The sequence below is a fragment of the Malus sylvestris genome, chromosome 7 (assembly GCF_916048215.2).
Source record: "Malus sylvestris chromosome 7, drMalSylv7.2, whole genome shotgun sequence".
NCBI lineage: Eukaryota > Viridiplantae > Streptophyta > Magnoliopsida > Rosales > Rosaceae > Malus > Malus sylvestris.
Window position 1 is genome coordinate 18,355,135 of NC_062266.1, and position 15,680 is coordinate 18,370,814.

The following is a 15,680-nucleotide window of genomic DNA, read 5'->3' on the forward strand; positions in this document are numbered from 1 at the left end:
TCTCAAAATGTGGGGTATTGTTGGAAGTTTTGAGACTCTTGTCCCACATTGGTGAAAACAAGATTCCAAAATACCTTTATATATGTTTTGTCTTCTACAATATTAGTTATGTGTTGGACCACTTGGAATGGGAGTTGAGGCTTAGGCCACCATTTCTGTGGATTGGGCTTGATGATTATACCATAATATTAATATAAATTAATATTAATTAATCAAGACAAGGGCCTTGGGGCACTTGGGGCCTAAGAATTAAAATTAATCTGATCAATTAGTTTTAATTTCGAATTAAGTTTTTAATTAAATTAATTAAAAACGTTTTGATTAAAGATACAACCTTTTGTAGAGAGTTGTAAAGCTTCAGATACATCCAAAAGGTATTTGAAGATGTATGAAAGAGCCTATATAACTGGAGTCCTCAGTTCATCATCTCATCATCTTTTCTTCTTCCTTTTCTTCCGTACAAACTTTCCAAATAGAGTAAACACACAAAGCAATTCGCTAGAATTCTATAATCCACTGCGGGTTGTAGGATTAGGTAGTTGTATCCTGGTCGAGCAGACGTTATAGAACCACAAGCACAAGAGTGAGACGGAATTACTGTTCGAAGGACATAGCTTTTACGCTAGCGTCTACCTTCTGTAATCAAGTTAGTATTGTTGATATTCTTATATTAATTTCTGTATTTATTGTATACTTTTCATTCTGTATAGCAAGTACTTTTTGTGAAATAAAATTGTGAATTTCAAGTTCTGTTTATTTATGTTATATTGTTTATTTCTTAATTGTTCTCCAACATACATAACATTCTACCTAGAATTTAACATCTCCTTTAAGGATGATCTTATCGATGTAATATCGACACCGTTCATCTGTGTAGGGTGTGCATGCAAAGGCATATGAGTGCCATTATAACAATCTGTAGTGGGAAGAGTCTAATCAGTATTTAGTAGTAACACACCTCTCTCTCCTCTTCTGAGAGACTTTCAATATAACAGTACACTGTCATCGTGGTATCAAGTCCGTATCCAAAATTAACGTTTTAAAGAATTAAAGAAAAGTTGGTCGTGACGTGATTTTTTTCAATCTGTAGGCCACAATTTATGCAGGCAAATCTAACTTTCACGTTCTGTGGTGGAGAAATTTTCTTGAACGAAAGACAAGCCGACAACCTTAACTGTAGTTTTCAAATGGCTGTTGAGTACCTTACATTTTCTCAGAGAACGTAATTTTCAATAATGTTATATTTATTACATATATTTGTACTAACTATTTAATAAAAAGTAGATTTTACCAACATATATGAGTTTTATTTTTAAAGAAAATTTGAAATAGATCTAATTTTATAGGTCTATTTTTTAAATAGATTCAATTTTTAATGATTTTTAACTTTTAAAATAGGTTCAATTTTTAATTACTTTAAATCCATATCAAACTACCCTTTTTTTATTAAAAAAAATAATACAAAAGATAATAGACTAGTATTTTGGTTTTCAAATGTACTTAAGACTTTTTGAAGAAATGTGGGTCTCGCGGTCAAAGAGACTTAACACCCACTCTAATAGTAATAATTTGAAAAGAAAAAAAATTATTATTATTATTTTTAAGTTTTCTTTGAAGTGTGGAATTACTCAGGCCCCACTAAAAATTAATCATATTTTTCAAAGTGTGGACATCTCAGATTTTGGGAAAAAAATAAGAGAGATTATATTCACACATACTAAATTACTTCTTCCACATTTTTTTAATTTTTTAATATTTTTCTATCAAATATTAGTGGTGTGTAGAAAATATTAAAAAATTTAAAAGATGTGGAAGAAGTAATTTGGGGTGTGTGAATATAATCTCTCAAAAATAGTCCCCATCATAAGATTAGGATATTATTAGTATTTGCCTATACACTTTATATGAACGTCACACGTTGCAAAAAACAAAAAAAAAAAAAAAAGAAGATCCCAACACTTCTTACATATATTTCTTGAGCAAAGTAGGAAACTGATTGCTCATCTATCTATAAACTGTCTTGAACTTTTACACAATCCAGTAGAGATACAATACAATTTTAATTCTATGTTTGTCTACATTGTGTTGCGTTTTGTTTTATAAAGTACATTCTTCTCATGTTGGTCTGCTTTAGTTTGTAGGACTACCTTTTTTTTCCCAGGTTCTATTATAGGCAATCGAACGTGCATTGTTCAACGGAACCAAACTAGGCCCATGTACAGGTTTATAAAAGAGCTACACATGTATTCCAGTATAGGCATCAGCGTCACACGTGCTCTACGCCACTTAATTTGTGTTATTCACGTGTTAGACTAAAAATCAAAATTTATATTCAAATTCTATACAATTTTTTTTTTCTCATGATGCATGGGGAAAAAGGTAATTTTGAGCTATTCTATAATAAAAACTTGTAATGGTTGAAATCAAGTCAATTTTGTTTCCACCATGAGTTATGCTTAATAGCAAGAAATACAAAACATCTTGCTTTGGCATAGGATATGGTGGTATTTTGGATGAAGGTTTGGTTAATTAGGAGGTTGTCAAGTTAATTAGAATGACTAAATCAATAATATTGTAGTCAAAGCATGGGAATGGGAAGGAGCATTAGTATCAAAAACACAAAATATTCTTATGATATATGTACGTAGAGAGTACACAAATTGACATCATAGACAACTAGAGTTGTCAATAATTTTAGGGGTGTGATATTCACAAATCCCTTTTTATTTCTCACACCTTTCCAATTTTCGACCGTTGAATCAGATGAATTGAAGAAGATAAAAAAAAAACATAATTTAACAAAGGATGTGTGAGAAGTAAAAAGAGGTACAACAATTAATCTTAGACATGGCTCTTGATGGAAGAGCTATAGTTGTCTTGGTACTTAGACCACAGCATAACTCCTCCATACTTGGAAGAACCCTTGATTGCTGGAAGCACTTTAGAAGTGAGATCACCCACGGGAATGAATCCACTTCCAGCAGCTGGCAGTCCTAGGAAGATCTTTGTCGCCGGAAAAGATCCCCGGACGAGTATTGGCATGGTGGGTTGTTGTAGAATTGCACCCAAACGTTGTCGAAAAGGCCCGTCTTTAGGGCACTTCCAACCCAAGCATCAGGGAAAGGACACTGAGGAGCCACAGTGAAGTAAATTTTCTTCTCTTTATTACTATAAGCAGAGAGGAACCTTGCTAGGTCATCCCAATGTATGGGTGTTCCTCCCTCGATATCAAAATCAATTCCATCCAAAACGTCACCCAGCGGGCGCAATGAAGAGGTTCCCCCCCAAAAAGTTATTCCACAAATACGTTGCTACCTGCCTAGCATCCTCTTTAGATGTAAGGTAGTAGCTCCCTGCTCCTCCTCCGATTGAAAGAATGACCTTGAGACCTTTCACTTGGCATGATTTAATGTCGGAGCTCAAACCGGTGCAGCCATTCATGTATGGATCGCAGTGTCCAGCCAGGTTGATCATGGGGGTCTGGCCATTGCCAAAAGTTGGAAGGAAAGCCAAGATGACATATTCATTGTTGCCTGTGGCACAAGTCTCCTCCAAGGTACCCTCATTCTCATTTTGTCCCCAGTAAATGGCAATGCCATCAGCTTTAGCTCCGAATTGTAGAGCTAGGGTTACTGAAAGGAGGAATGCTAGTGAAATTCCTAACTTTGGTGCCATAATCTGCACTAGAATTTGCTTAATATTTCTTGTTAACTTCTACTTTCTTGGTGTAGTGTTCGGATAAACATGTCATTCCTTCAATTTATGGGAGAAATTTGACCCCATCATTACTAGCCAATTATGAGGCTAAGCTCACCATTCTCACCCTTAATGTAGAAAATATTGTTTACTAAGAAAAATAAACAGAAAAACTGTGTAACAAGTTTGCCTGTATGTGAACAAACACGCATAAACGATTCATTCTAGCACAAATTATTATGTTAATAGCGGTTGATTTACCCAAACGGCTACTTAATTAGAAATCGAAATGAATTTCCACATGCACAAATATAGTCGTGTATTTAGGTCCCATGTACTGTACCCATGAATATTTTTTTATAAGAAGTGGCATAAAATTCAATATATAAGCCAACAATAGGCTTCTCAGTACATTATAAGGAGATATCCTTCTCAATTAAATAAGAGTAAATTGTAGCAATGATCCTTCAACTAAAAATTCATTACCATTGATCCCTCAACTTATCAAAATGTGTAGCTATAGTCATTTTCATCAAAATTTTGTCAAAATAAGTTATGTTGGAATAACCATGTATATAATTAGGGTCCCTCAACTCATCAAAGTGTGTAATTTTGGTCATTTTTGTCAATTACGTCAAAATTTTTGTCAAAACGAGTTATGTTGGAATGACCATTGCTACAATTTGTTTAAAGTTAAGGGACCATTTCTCCAGTTGAATTAAAGTTGAGGGACCAATGATAATGTATTTTTAGTTGAGAGACCATAGCTGCACGTTTTGATGAGTTGAGAGACCAATAGTAATGAATTTTTAATTGAGAAACAATTGTTCCAATTGAGTTAAAGTTAAAAGATTATAACTACAATTTACTCATTAAATAATCATGTACTACAATAGAAGATTCATCCAATCAAGTACAATAAAGAAAAGCATCCAAAGTGAATATTCCTCTACTCTTTATTGTTTCCACATTTCACCTCATTTTTTTCTTTAATAGTTCGAACAACACAGTAAGTACGATTCTACTCGGGGCACACTTGTTAGCTACAGTTTCCATCTGTTTTGTAAATAAAAAATAAACAGTCATGATAGAATTGAAAAAAAGTACTATTTTGTTCTCAACTAGCAGTCTTTTTTTTTAACAAGAAACAGTACAGTGGTAATAAATCCAGCTTATTATCCAGCCCAAAACCCATTATGAAATCTTTGGGCCTTACGACCCACTAATCCAAGCCCAATTCTAAATTTCATATCCCAGCTCGGGCCCCCACCACATCCTGGGTTCGACTCCGCTATAGCACAATATTATCCGCTTTGGGCCTCGACCACGCCCTCACAGTTTTGTTTCTAGGAACTTACACAAGAACTTCCCAGTGGGTCACCCATCATGGGATTGCTAAGTTCCGATGGAACCCGAAACCAGTAAGCTCCCAAAGGCCTCGTGCTAGGTAGAGATGGGAATATACATATAAGGCTTACAAGATCCTCACCCCTGAGCAATGTGGGATCTTACACTAAACCTGGCCCAAATCTGTTAAGCCTTCAACCCAAATGCCATAACCTATAATCCTGGCCCAAGTCCAATATGTTATCCAACCCAAAAATCCAATCTAAAATCGGCCCAATTCTTTGGGACATCTGAACTTGTTGTTGTACAAAATCAGCGAGGACTTTGGTACAACAGAAAGTGTTAAGTTTGTGACCTTCGCTAAATTGTTCCGGTCACTAGTATGGATAAATATGTAAATGGATAGAGATAGGGAAGCAAACACAAGATGTACGTGGTTCACCCAGATTGACTACGTCCACGGAGTAGAGGAGTTCTCATTAATTGTGAAGGGTTTACACAAGTACATAGGTTCAAGCTCTTCTTTAGTGAGTACAAGTGAATGATTTAGTACAAATGACATTAGGAAATATTGTGAGAGAATGATCTCTATTTATATAAGAGAGTTTTCTAGTTTCATTCTGACATTGACACGTGTCATGTTGTGATTGGCTTCTTATATTGACACGTGTCGCGCTATGATTGGCTTCTGATGTCGACACGTGTCGCGCTGTTATTGGTCTCCTGGTTGGAGGGAAACTCTTATGGGTCATTGACGGTATAACATTGATCGGTGCTCAGTAGTTTCGGGATTGGTCAAGTATGGTACAAACAATCACAGACAAATACAAGGATGCCATTAGGTACATTAGTAACTAATAAATTAATCTGGAGTGAACTTCCACAATCATACAAACAAGAGTGAATCTCTAAACGGCTACAACAATATATAGTATATACCACATATTACCAAACTCATGACTTGCAAAGTTGCAGATGCCAATTAATAAAATTTTACAAAATTCTACAACAAAGCATAATAGTAAACTGAGTTTGCATAATTGGAGCATGCATTCAAATTTCAAATTCCAGAATTCCTGGAGTAAAAAAATCTAGAATTCCCACTAAAAATATGTCCAAAATTAGATAAATATATGTCAATTTATTTTCTAATTTTGTACAGGCCTTTTCTGTATATTTATTTGGATATGACAAATAGCATGCGACATGCAATGAGATTGTGGTCTGCCTTAGCCGTTGATTCATCTTATGCTGTCATTTTCAATAACTTGAATTTTTTGTATTTTAATCGAAAAAAATAAAAATTATATATATATATATATATATATATATATATATTATATTGGTACTGGATTGACACAAAAGGGCATTAGGGTTGACAAGATCCCTTCCTCTCATATTAGACATTTGAGTAAATTATAGCAATGATCCATCAACTTTAATCAAATTGAAACAATGGTCCATCAACTAAAAATTCATCAATTACCATTGATCCCTCAACTTATCAAAATATGTAGCTATAGTCATTTTCATCAATTTCGTCAAAATTTTGTCAAAATAAGTTATGTTGAAATAACCATTTATATAATTAGGGTCCCTCAACTCAATAAGTTATGTTGAAATAACCATTTATATAATTAGGGTCCCTCAACTCATCAAAGTGTGTAATTATGGTCATTTTCGTCAACTACGTCAAATTTTTTCTCAAAACGAGTTATGTTGGAAGGACCATTGCTACAATTGGGTTAAAGTTAAGAGACTATTTTTCTAGTTGAATTAAAGTTAAGAGACCAATGATAATGAATTTTTAGTTGAGGGACCAATGGTAATGAATTTTTAGTTGAAAGACCATTACTCCAATTGAGTTAAAATTAAACGATCATAACCACAAGTTACTCTAGACATTTTCCATGTGCTTGCCTGCTGTCCATTGCTAGCCACTAATTCTTTTTATATTAATAATTAACCAAATAAGATTAGTTTATTAATATTATATTAATTAATTATACAAATTGATGCGTTCCACTGCTGGAGCGCTAAGTTTTTTATTTGCTGGTAGTTGCTAGTGGCCCACAAAACCACAGCACACAAAAGAGGGGAACTGGATCCTCTGTGCTCAGGATCCTCGTAACTAGTCCACGTGAGCCGTTAGATTTTGATCCAAACGGTTACAAATAGAAATTTTCTCTAAAAATTATAATAATTGTAATCGTTAGATCAAAATCCAACGACTCATGTGAGCTGGTCAGGAGGATCCTAAGCTTGTACTCAAGAGAAGATCCAAATCCCAAAAGAGGCCCATGTGATGTGATTGCGTCAAAGAGCTAAATATATTTTTTAGCATGTCAAAAACATGTCTTCATATATTTAGTGTTATGAACCAATGGTTGGACATTTAAGAAAGAAAATTTTAACCATTTGTATTATGTTGTTTGGTGTATTGGACCAAATTTTCGACACACTAAAATATTTCTCAAAAGATAGATAATAAGAGAAAAATCGGTACCTGAATATCCTAATAACGTTGGAAATAGGTTTTCAAAGGGGAGATCCTACCGTCCTAAGTTAAGATGTTTGTTCTTCAATGTTAGAATTAGTATTAATCTTATCATGGGAAGAAGATTAATAAATATAAGAAAGAATATTAATAAAATGACGTTCATTTCGAATCAAAAGAATACTAATAAAAGAATATTCAAGCCAGGGAGTTTGTTTTCTAAAAGATCAACCATTTATATTGTGACACTAAGTATATGAAACTGATTTCCAGCACATTGAAAATTTTCTTCAAAGACAGATAATAAAAGAATATTAGGTACCTGAATATCCTAATAACGTTGCAAATAGGTTTTCAAAGAGGAGATCCTACCGTCCTAGGTTAAGATGTTTGTTCTTCAATGTTAGAATTAGTATTAATCCTATCATGGGAAGAAGATTAATAAATATAAGAAAGAATATTAATCAAATGACGTTCATCTTGAATCAAAAGAACATTCAAGTGGGCGAATTTGTTCTTTAAAAAATAATCATCTAAACCAAATATGGTTTGGTCAACTAAATTGTGCTTATAAATATCTTGTTTTAGATAAACATGACATGAAAAGGATGATAATCAAGGCTAAAATATTCCATTTAAGTTACTTCTTATTTTAGCATGAATGAGACTTGCACTAATTTCTTTTTTTAGCGTGAATGAGACTTGCACTTGAATGAGATGCTAGGAAATTTTCACCCTTCGTTCGTCACACGATAGGTAACTTAATCAATAAGAAAGAGAGAGGAGATGGATGGGTGGTACAGAGGAGGTAATAATTTGGAATATGTTTATTCTTCTCACATCAAAGCTTCATGTCATGTTCAAGTATAATAGGTTGATATGTTTGCATAAATTTTTTCTTTTATATTTTTTATTAATCGCTTAATTTTATGTGTGGACTTATAATTTACATTTTAGCCTAACTTGTCATTTTTTTAGTCGAACAAATCTTCGTCGTTAGGTTTTTCTTTTGCTAGACCAAAAAAAAAAGCTAACACATCTTCCCTCACCAAAAATTCTTCATAAAATTTGGTACTCCGTATGTTTTAATCGTTAAATCTAATTTTTTTTTATATTTTTAAATAAATGATATTATGTATACTAAGGAAGGGGATGAGTTTAGCCTTACAATATATTAGTAATAATGTGGTTCAAACTCGTTTTTGGCAAGAATCGAACCTAAGACTTCTCATTTGCAAGTGAAGAGAAATACCGCTAAATTGTAGTATTAAGTAGCCAAATTCCAACTGTTAAACATCCGAAATATTAGGTACAAAAAAAAAATCGTTTTCCATCGCATTCGTCCATGTAATTTTCAACATAGTGTTTTGTCCACAATTCTTTTGATGCTTACATTATCGATGAGAGGTGTAAGCATTGATAGGTGTTTATATTCGCTGCCACTGGCCCGATTTAACATGTTATCTTTACTCTAATAGTCACACCCGCAGCCGCACCCCCGGCGGTTTAAAACGCGCTCTAACTTGCCCCCTCGTTTTTTCACCGCCGTTGACTGGTCAACGATACCGGCCGTGGCGAAAATACAACTTGCCACACACATTAGCGCGTTGTATACGAGACGAGCGGTCTCTCTCTCTCTCTCTCTCTCTCTCTCTCTCTTCGGATATACTCTCACACACACTAGCTCTGTAAAACGCAGCAGCAGAAGGCTCGAAAATACCTTGGAGGCGGTTTTGAAATTTCTTCTGGAAACCCAAGAGTTCAGCATTTAGTCTAGTTGATTGGAAAGTCGGGAGTATATTTTGCTGGGAAGAGCGTGTGTTTTGACTAAACCCTTGAAGAAAGGTTCAATCTTTCTCCTCTTCTTGTCTGTATTGTGTATACTTTGTCCTGCATGTTTGCTTTATAACTGGCAGTATTTTGCTATAACTGTTAGTTTGTGATTGAATCTGGAAGAAAGTTTCAAACTTTCTCCTTCTTTTCTCTGCATTTCTGCTGCTTTTTTTGCATTAAAATTGCAGGATTTTGCTCAAACTGTTTGTGTTTGTGTGTTTGTATCGAAACCCAGAACCCAGATCCAAAAGGGTTATCTGGGGTTGATTTGTTTGTGTTATCCGATCCATATCCGGATCCTTTGTTTGAAAATCTGATTGTTTTTGGATTGGAATTCATTAGGATTGGACAGCAATGGAGGGTGAGAAGAAGTACATTACTGTCGAGCAGCTGAAGCTGCACAACAAGCCCTCGGATTTGTGGATCTCTATCCAGGGCAAGGTTTACAATATCACTGATTGGGCCAAAGATCATCCGGGTGGGGATGCCATTCTCTTCAATATGTCCGGCCAGGACGTCACTGATGGATTCATTGCCTACCATCCTCCATCAGCATGGAAGTACCTGGGAAAGTTCTTCACTGGGTACTATCTGAAAGATTTCGAGATCTCCGAGGTCTCCAAGGATTACAGGAAGCTTGCTTCTGAGTTTAACCAGCTCGGCTTGTTTGAAAACAAAGGGCATGGGGCCCTTTACTCCGTGATTAGTATTCTGGCTATGCTTTACCTTGTTGTGTATGGTGTGTTGAAGTCTGAGAGTGTGTTGGTTCATTTCGGTTGCGGTTGTTTGTTGGGGGTCCTCTGGGTTCAGGGTGCCTATATGGGTCATGACTCCGGGCATTACCAGGTCATGTCTAGCCGCAGGTACAACAAACTCGCGCAATTTCTGGCTGGGAATTGCCTTACTGGGATCAGCATTGCTTGGTGGAAATGGACCCACAATGCCCACCACATTGCCTGCAACAGCCTTGATTATGATCCTGATCTTCAACACATGCCGGTTTTTGCTGTGTCCACGAAATTCTTTCAGTCAATAACATCAACCTTTTACGGAAGAGAGCTGACGTTTGATGCCGTGGCTAGATTTTTAGTCAGCCACCAGCATTTTACGTATTATCCAATCATGATTGTTGGAAGGGTAAACTTGTTTATACAGACGTTCTTGTTATTGTTCTCGAAGAGGAGCATCCCAGATAGAGCTTTGAACATAATGGGGATCCTTGTTTTCTGGACTTGGTTTCCTCTCCTTGTTTCATGTCTGCCTAATTGGAGCGAGAGGTTTATGTTCGTGTTGGCGAGCTTTACGGTGACAGCACTTCAGCACATTCAGTTCACTTTGAACCATTTTACAGGAGATACTTATCTTGGACCACCAACTGGCAACGATTGGTTTGAGAAGCAGACAGCTGGTACCGTGGATATTTTGTGCTCGAGTTGGATGGACTGGTTCTATGGTGGCCTGCAGTTTCAGCTTGAGCATCATTTGTTCCCACGATTGCCCCGTTCCCAGCTGAGGAAGATTTCTCCCACTGTGAAGGAACTATGCAAGAAGCACAATTTACCTTACAAGAGTTTGTCCTTCTTGGATGCCAATGTGACTACCATTAGGATGCTAAGGAATGCTGCTCAGCAGGCTTGGGACATGACCCTTCCCGTCCCGAAGAACTTGGCCTGGGAAGCTGTTAATACCCATGGTTGATGTTTGTGTCGACGCTCATCTAAATACCGCCCCTGCATTAGGTTTCTCTGTTTATAAGTTGGGGCATCCTTTTCAGCAGGTTTTTCATTTGCTATTTGATATTATTTTTGGCAGTCTTTTTCTGATATTTGATTTATATGTTTTCTATGTTTAAACTAAACCTACTCTAATCGATAATCATCCGCTTTCTTCCTTCTGATGAAGGACAAACAATTTGAAGTCTAAGTTGAATTTCTGAGTGTATTTCAGGCTTCTTGATATGGATTATTGGAAACCATATCCATTTGTGGTATAGTGGCCAAAGAGTTTAGGGTTCCTTTGGATTGGATACTTCATAAGTTCAAAGTACGTTGAAGGCAGAGGTGAATGATTTTTCATTTAGAAGCGATTAGAAGAGATTGGACACGAAGGAAATGTACCTCCACTAATCGTATCATTTTGTGGGGACCGTAACATGTAATCCATCTTCTACCTTCCAATTTGACACAATTTATTCATCATACTTTGAATGTAGTGAGTTACGTTTTCCATTTCAGTCCTAGACATAGACGAGTGCACGATGAATCGGACCTTAGACATGAACTTTTACAATTCGCCTTTGAATGTACAAACCGCTCTTCCTTATTTACAATTCGTCTTATGCCACACCGATGTTCAAGTTATCTTCAATGAAAAATCCTTAGCATATCTTGTACATGTTGTAATGTAAGTTTGGTTAGAACGTCTTGTTTCAATGCGTTGACAACATCTCACTTCTACTCAATTTCTTCAACCTTGACCTTCTTTTGGGGTGCGGTCATCATATATAGCTTAGAATTAATTCGTCTCGTCATTCCAATTTTAAGTTTGAAGTATCAAATTTTGGGTGGTATAATTCAAACAGTGAGATCAAAATTAGAAAAATCGAGTAAAAGTTAGAAAAATTGAAAAAAAAAATGGCAAAAGGAAATGTCAGAAGTGGGATTTGAACCCACGCCCTCTTTCGAAGACCAGAACTTGAGTCTGGCGCCTTAGACCACTCGGCCATCCTGACTTCTTGTAGTGTTATCGCTCATTAAAATATATGAGCAAACTAGATCATAAAAAAACCAACCAACCGATTTACTCTTTTGAAACGTAAAAATGGCAAGAAACCTTGAAACCCTCAATCGATTTCTACGATTTCAAGTGTTAAGCAGTTAGGGTTTCGGTTTTCATTCCGGCAAGCTATTTCCGTCGGAATGTCAGCGAAACTCAAAATTAAGATATGAGGTCGTTTTCAGGTTTCCAAATCAAGGAAATGTTTTGTTTAATTTCAATATCAATGGAGGGCGAGTAAAAAATTCATATAAGTCTATCAAAATCTATGTAAGTCTATAAATTTTATTAAAATTCTTTAAAATTTATCATTTTAAAAATAGCCTATTAAAATTTTATAAAATTCAAATTAATTTCACTACTAATCTCCTTCCAAATTGAATTCGTAATCTTTCTTTATGTAAATAATATTATTTTTCGATATTTTATATCTTTGAAACATAATGTTTATTACAATTTTTAATCACCCAGCAGCTCGGCACCGTTTTGTAGTCTATACTCTACGGCGCGAACTGGTTAAATCTTCGCCTCCCGTTCGGTAGGGTGTTTCGTAATCAGTCCCCAGTTTCAATCTCTAGGGTTTCCTTCTCGGCCAACTTCGATAGCCATGAACCCAATTCCGTACCAACCGCAGGCGCCCCACCCTCCGTGGCCTCCGGTGGTGCCGCCCAACCCGCCAATGTCGAGCTCCTTCTGGGAAACCACGAACGTCCGTGATCGGCTCAAGAACTTGCAGGACACTCTGAGTCTCGCAAAAGCAATGTACGAAATCGAACTATTGAAAATTCCAATTCAATTTTGCTTCTGAACTTTCTGCAACTTCTGTTAATTTTTGAATTGCGATTTGAATGAATTGTTGTAGGCAGAAAGAGCTTCAGATGCTGCAATTGATCAAAGACGGTAAAGGGTCCGACGATGGTGAAGCTTCCGTTGGTGGGTTTTCGGAGTATTTGAAAGAAAGGAGGGTAAATGTGGAGTCTCAAGTGACGCTCTCACTGGAAGCTGCGAATGCTTTGATGGCGAAACTGCAAGTTGAGCTGGAACCGTTTAGAATGATCACGCATGAAATGTGTCCGTGGGAGGAGAAGTCTGCGGTGGTGCGGTTAGCGAATAAGATGCGCAAGACGAAGAGGAATAAACGGTGGAGGAAAGCGAAGAGGAAGCGCATTGCGGAAATGATTGCAGAGGTAGACTGTTGTGTTTGAATTTCGATTTGGGATGTCAAAAGTTGTTTTGATTTATATTACTTACATTGGATTTGGTATGATGGTGTTTAGGAGCGTGAGAGGTTCGAGGAAGCTGATCGAGAAGCTGATGAGTGGAGAGCTAGGGAAATTGCCAAAGATATTGCCAAACGCAAGGTTTGAGCTCCTTTTCACTTCAGGCAATCTTAACTTCTGTTTATTAGTAATGGAGGCATGGCTTGTGGGTTTTTCAGATGGAGGATATGAAGAAAATTGCAAAGCTTAAAGCAAAAGAAGAGAGAAAGAGACTAGAATCCGAGGTGATAATCATGTTCGACTTGAATTTTCGTGTTGTGTAATGTTCTGCCCTTTGGGTTTTAAACAAATACAATTGATTACATATTTCAGCTTGAGACGGTATTGATTGTAGAGAAATTGCAACAGTTGCGTTCCATCAGGATCGAAAAATTGAAGAAACAAGGTTTGCTGTATTTTTAGTTTTTCTATTTCGGACTGCCATTGTGTCTTGTATTGTGTAGGTAGATATGTTAGTAATGAAGTTCTGTTATTATGCATCATCATCAAAGGTGCCTGTGACACTATGTTTTTCGATGTGTTTATATTGATGCTGTGTGTCTTGTTATGTGCATCTTTGTTAGTGTATATATATACATCCAATTACAACCAAATATTTTTAACACACGCATTATCATCATCATAGTCTCACTGTATTTCTGTAACTCGTATCTCTGCATATTTATCTATGTAGGTCATTTTCTCCCAGAGGAGGATGATAAATTTCTTGAAAAAGTACGGGCTGCAGTTGAGGAAGAGGAGCAACAAGTTATCTTGGCAGCTGATATGGACGCTGCCAAGGATGCCATAGCAACTGTTGAGCAGTCCAGGAAAATAACCGAGAATGTCAGACCTGACTCCAAGGATGAAAGCAGCGATAGAGACGAGACAAAGGAGAGTAAAGACCAGACAACTCCAAGCACTAATGCAGGGACCTCTACTTCAGTCACTAACAAGGATTACGGGAAACAAGTTTCGCAGGGAGAAGGACATAGCGGAGCTTATGATGCTGTGGTAAACTTACCTATTGAATTTTATCACTACTATCATGGCAGCAACACCGATATGGGCACGCTTATTGAGGTAACTTGAAGCACCAGTACAAAGAGTTTTGTATATTTCCCGCCTCCAAATGAATTCATGCAGTATCTAGGATTGCCTATTCAGGGGCCACTTATAATTTTTTCGACATCAAATTTGTTTGCTTAACTGGCTCGGATCATAATGGAGATTATATCGCATACAGGTGAGAAGAACATGGGATGCCTATATAAGACCAGGAGGAAGGTGAGCACCAATTCTTTCTTGCTACCCATTTCTCACTTTAACATGAGGCGCCATATGATTAATCTTTGGAAGTTTTTTTCTTCTTGTCAAGTTTTGAATCTGCTATCCGTTGCATCACACATTGTATGGTCTCTCCAACATTATTTATGCCCAATAAATAGCTTGATTTTGAGAATGAAGTTTGTGATTCGGTTAAACTTGGTGCAGCCGCATACCAGGACATTGGGTTCAACCCCCGCCACCTGCAGATGATATATGGGCATCCTACCTGGTGCAGCCTAAATGATTCCACAGGTGAATCAGCGAGTTGCAGATTTTGCTGAATAAGTTAGTTAAACTTGGCTTCAGGTTTTTCTCCTTGTCCATTTTCTTGATTATTTTGTCTTTGCTGTTCACTTGTAATATGGGCTGATATAATGGGAATGGTGATGCCATGTGACCAATATGCGAAAGTAGTGTTAGGATTAGTCGCGCTTATAGGTTGGTCTTAACCTTTAATTTCTTGTGGATTCCTGCAAAGCATCAACAGCCAATATCAGCTCCACGCACAATCGATCCTGGCATTCTTTATGAAACGATGAACACAAGTTTCCTCAAATTTTTTTTTTTTTTGTTTATTTTTTTTTTTCAAAACAAGTTTCCTCAGTCTGAATAAGCAAACAATGTATTCAATTCAATTTGAGACCACAAATTCAATTCAATTCAACTTGAATAAGATAAATCAAGCAGAGAAGGGAGGATAAAAGCTTACGTGTATTTTTACTGGTACATAGGATGCCCCAAATGTTTGAATAGTAAGATTGAGACTGTCAAAATCCAGTCAACCAATACAACGATGAGTTGCATCTTATTTACCGCTGCATTATAGAATTTTCGTAGATTTTTATTTTATTAGTGTTGTTAATTTTTTTTTTTCCCTTAAAAACTTGTTGTAAGCAAACACCTACAAATAATCACAATTATTTTATAACATTTAAAGCTCGTTT

General features: G+C 36.4%; 2 protein-coding genes, 1 non-coding gene and 1 pseudogene across 3 annotated transcripts; 2 read left to right on the forward strand and 2 right to left on the reverse strand.

Moving 5' to 3' along the window:
• Window positions 1–2,841: 2,841 nt before the first annotated feature.
• LOC126630543 (acidic endochitinase-like) lies at window positions 2,842–3,675 on the reverse strand (annotated as a pseudogene).
• A 5,345-nt stretch (window positions 3,676–9,020) lies between these two features.
• On the forward strand, window positions 9,021–11,573 carry LOC126629693 (delta(8)-fatty-acid desaturase 1-like). The gene is made up of 2 exons (XM_050299793.1): window positions 9,021–9,385; window positions 9,716–11,573. The coding sequence occupies exon 2, from the start codon at window positions 9,728–9,730 to the stop codon at window positions 11,069–11,071; it is 1,344 nt and encodes a 447-aa protein (XP_050155750.1). The 5' UTR covers window positions 9,021–9,385; window positions 9,716–9,727; the 3' UTR covers window positions 11,072–11,573.
• Window positions 11,574–12,020: 447 nt separating this feature from the next.
• On the reverse strand, window positions 12,021–12,104 carry TRNAL-CAA (transfer RNA leucine (anticodon CAA)). Its single transcript has one exon. It is a non-coding gene; the product is annotated as a tRNA-Leu (tRNA).
• Window positions 12,105–12,585: 481 nt separating this feature from the next.
• LOC126630694 (U11/U12 small nuclear ribonucleoprotein 59 kDa protein) lies at window positions 12,586–15,301 on the forward strand. The gene is made up of 8 exons (XM_050300845.1): window positions 12,586–12,910; window positions 13,011–13,335; window positions 13,426–13,509; window positions 13,587–13,652; window positions 13,741–13,813; window positions 14,102–14,490; window positions 14,654–14,694; window positions 14,902–15,301. Exons 1-8 carry the CDS (start codon window positions 12,756–12,758, stop codon window positions 14,978–14,980), a joined length of 1,212 nt encoding a protein of 403 aa, XP_050156802.1. The 5' UTR covers window positions 12,586–12,755; the 3' UTR covers window positions 14,981–15,301.
• The last annotated feature ends 379 nt before the right edge of the window (window positions 15,302–15,680 follow it).

Excerpts from the sequence above, each read along its gene's own strand:
- LOC126629693 (XM_050299793.1), top strand. The coding sequence starts at position 9,728 with ATGGAGGGTGAGAAGAAGTACATTACTGTCGAGCAGCTGAAGCTGCAC.
- LOC126630694 (XM_050300845.1), top strand. The coding sequence starts at position 12,756 with ATGAACCCAATTCCGTACCAACCGCAGGCGCCCCACCCTCCGTGGCCT. Across the intron at positions 12,911-13,010 it reads CTGAGTCTCGCAAAAGCAAT|GCAGAAAGAGCTTCAGATGC; the intron begins GTACGAAATCGA and ends GAATTGTTGTAG. Across the intron at positions 14,695-14,901 it reads TATATAAGACCAGGAGGAAG|CCGCATACCAGGACATTGGG; the intron begins GTGAGCACCAAT and ends AACTTGGTGCAG.